Consider the following 1,623-nt stretch of genomic DNA (forward strand, 5'->3'; position numbering starts at 1 on the left):
TCTTTTGGATGAGACGTTAAACCGAGACCCTGTCAGGTGGACGTAAAAGATCCCATGGCTCTATTTGAAGACGACAGCAGGGGAGTTCTCCCGGTGTCCTGGCCATATTTATCCCTCAACCAACATCACTAAAAAAAGATTATCTGGTCATTATCACATTGCTGTTTGTGGGAGCTTGTTGTGTGAAAATTGGCAGCTGTGTTTCCTACATTATAACAGTAGCTACACTTCAAAAGTACTTCTTTAGCTGTAAAACGCTTTGGGACCTTCTGAAGTGAAAGGCGCGATATAAATGCCCCAATTTAAAAAAAAATTCTAATAATGTAAGTGAATGGTCACAGATCATCATGGCTATCATACACCAATTGAGGAAATCACTCGATGGCATTCATGAACAAAAGGCTTTAATCAGATAGTCTCAATTTACACAACAGCTTCTATTTTTTTAAAAAAAATCTGCGTGCATTGTAAATACACCGACTGTGGAACAGGAAGGAAGCAGAGTTCGTGAGATGACCTTGGGAGCAGTGCATGCTCAAAGAATACATAAAATTCAACCCAGGCAATCGAGTTGTCAGAGTCCCATTCAGAGTATAGACAGGGGCGGTTTCAATCGGTGTAAAATCTTCCAGCAGTAAACGATCTGGCTCCAAATCGCCTACAGAAACACTTTTTTTTTTGCATTCAGTGCGAGGTGGGATCCCCTTGCCTGGGACCCCCCCCCAAGTGGTTAACTAGATGGGCTTCTCAATGTCCTCCCTTCTGCACCATCTGGGCAAAGCGATTGGTGATGGCCATGGTGGTGTCCACGAACCGCTCCACGCAGCTGACCAGACAACTCTCGGTCCGCGAGTCCAACTTGGAGCCGGGCTTGTCCACGCACTTCTCCCAGCACACGTCGGTAAAGTTGTGCACTTTCAGCTGGAACTGAGCCTTCTGCTGCTCCACGGCGATCAGCCGCGACAGCTCCGTCTGGTCAGCCGACCCCGCACCCGCACCCGAGGCGAAATCCATGGAGGAGCTGAACTCATCCATCCCGCAGCAGCAGCAGCAGCACCGGGCTCCAAACAAACCCCCCCCCGCAACCGAAAGGCAACTACCGCCGCACAAGCTCAGGTCCCGTCTGCGCGCCCATTTTTCAGTCACACTGACTCATTATGACTATTAATTTCATGTACCGACATGTGGTTGTAATCGGTAGAATATATTTTCTAGGATTTTTCAGCTCCAACAGCAGATCGGTCCCAAAAAGTTGCCTCTTTCCTCCTTCCAGTTTGTTTCCTATATTTGCATATTTCCAACGATACGCCAATCACATGGAGGCTTGTATCTGTCCCCACGTCACAGATTGCTGCGTGAAGTTTAAATAGAAGTTGCAGATTGTTACTTAATTCGCCAATCTCATTAGACAGATCTCTCCTCTGTTGATTGGTGCAATGTCACTCAAACCCTGCGAGGGGTAAGTGGCTGGTAGATCTGCAGATTGTTTCACCCCAGTAATTACAAACAGTTTCTGTTCCTTGCGAAATAGAAGATTTAACACCATCAATTGCAGCTGGCTATTTACACTGATGTTGCTGAATTCATTCAATTGAGGGCTCTCACAGGCAGCTTCATTCTCCA

The 1,623-nt window shown here is 46.8% G+C and overlaps 1 protein-coding gene across 1 annotated transcript; it reads right to left on the reverse strand.

Annotated features, from left to right (window-relative positions):
* Positions 1-387: 387 nt before the first annotated feature.
* On the reverse strand, positions 388-1,231 carry timm8b (translocase of inner mitochondrial membrane 8 homolog B (yeast)). The gene has a single exon (XM_067974214.1). The coding sequence runs from the start codon at positions 1,033-1,035 to the stop codon at positions 748-750; it is 288 nt and encodes a 95-aa protein (XP_067830315.1). The 5' UTR covers positions 1,036-1,231; the 3' UTR covers positions 388-747.
* Between the last annotated feature and the right edge of the window lie 392 nt (positions 1,232-1,623).

Source organism: Heptranchias perlo, chromosome 40, assembly GCF_035084215.1.
Source record: "Heptranchias perlo isolate sHepPer1 chromosome 40, sHepPer1.hap1, whole genome shotgun sequence".
Lineage (NCBI taxonomy): Eukaryota > Metazoa > Chordata > Chondrichthyes > Hexanchiformes > Hexanchidae > Heptranchias > Heptranchias perlo.

Bases quoted from the DNA above. Each gene is read 5' to 3' on its own strand.
- timm8b (XM_067974214.1), bottom strand. From the start codon at position 1,035: ATGGATGAGTTCAGCTCCTCCATGGATTTCGCCTCGGGTGCGGGTGCG.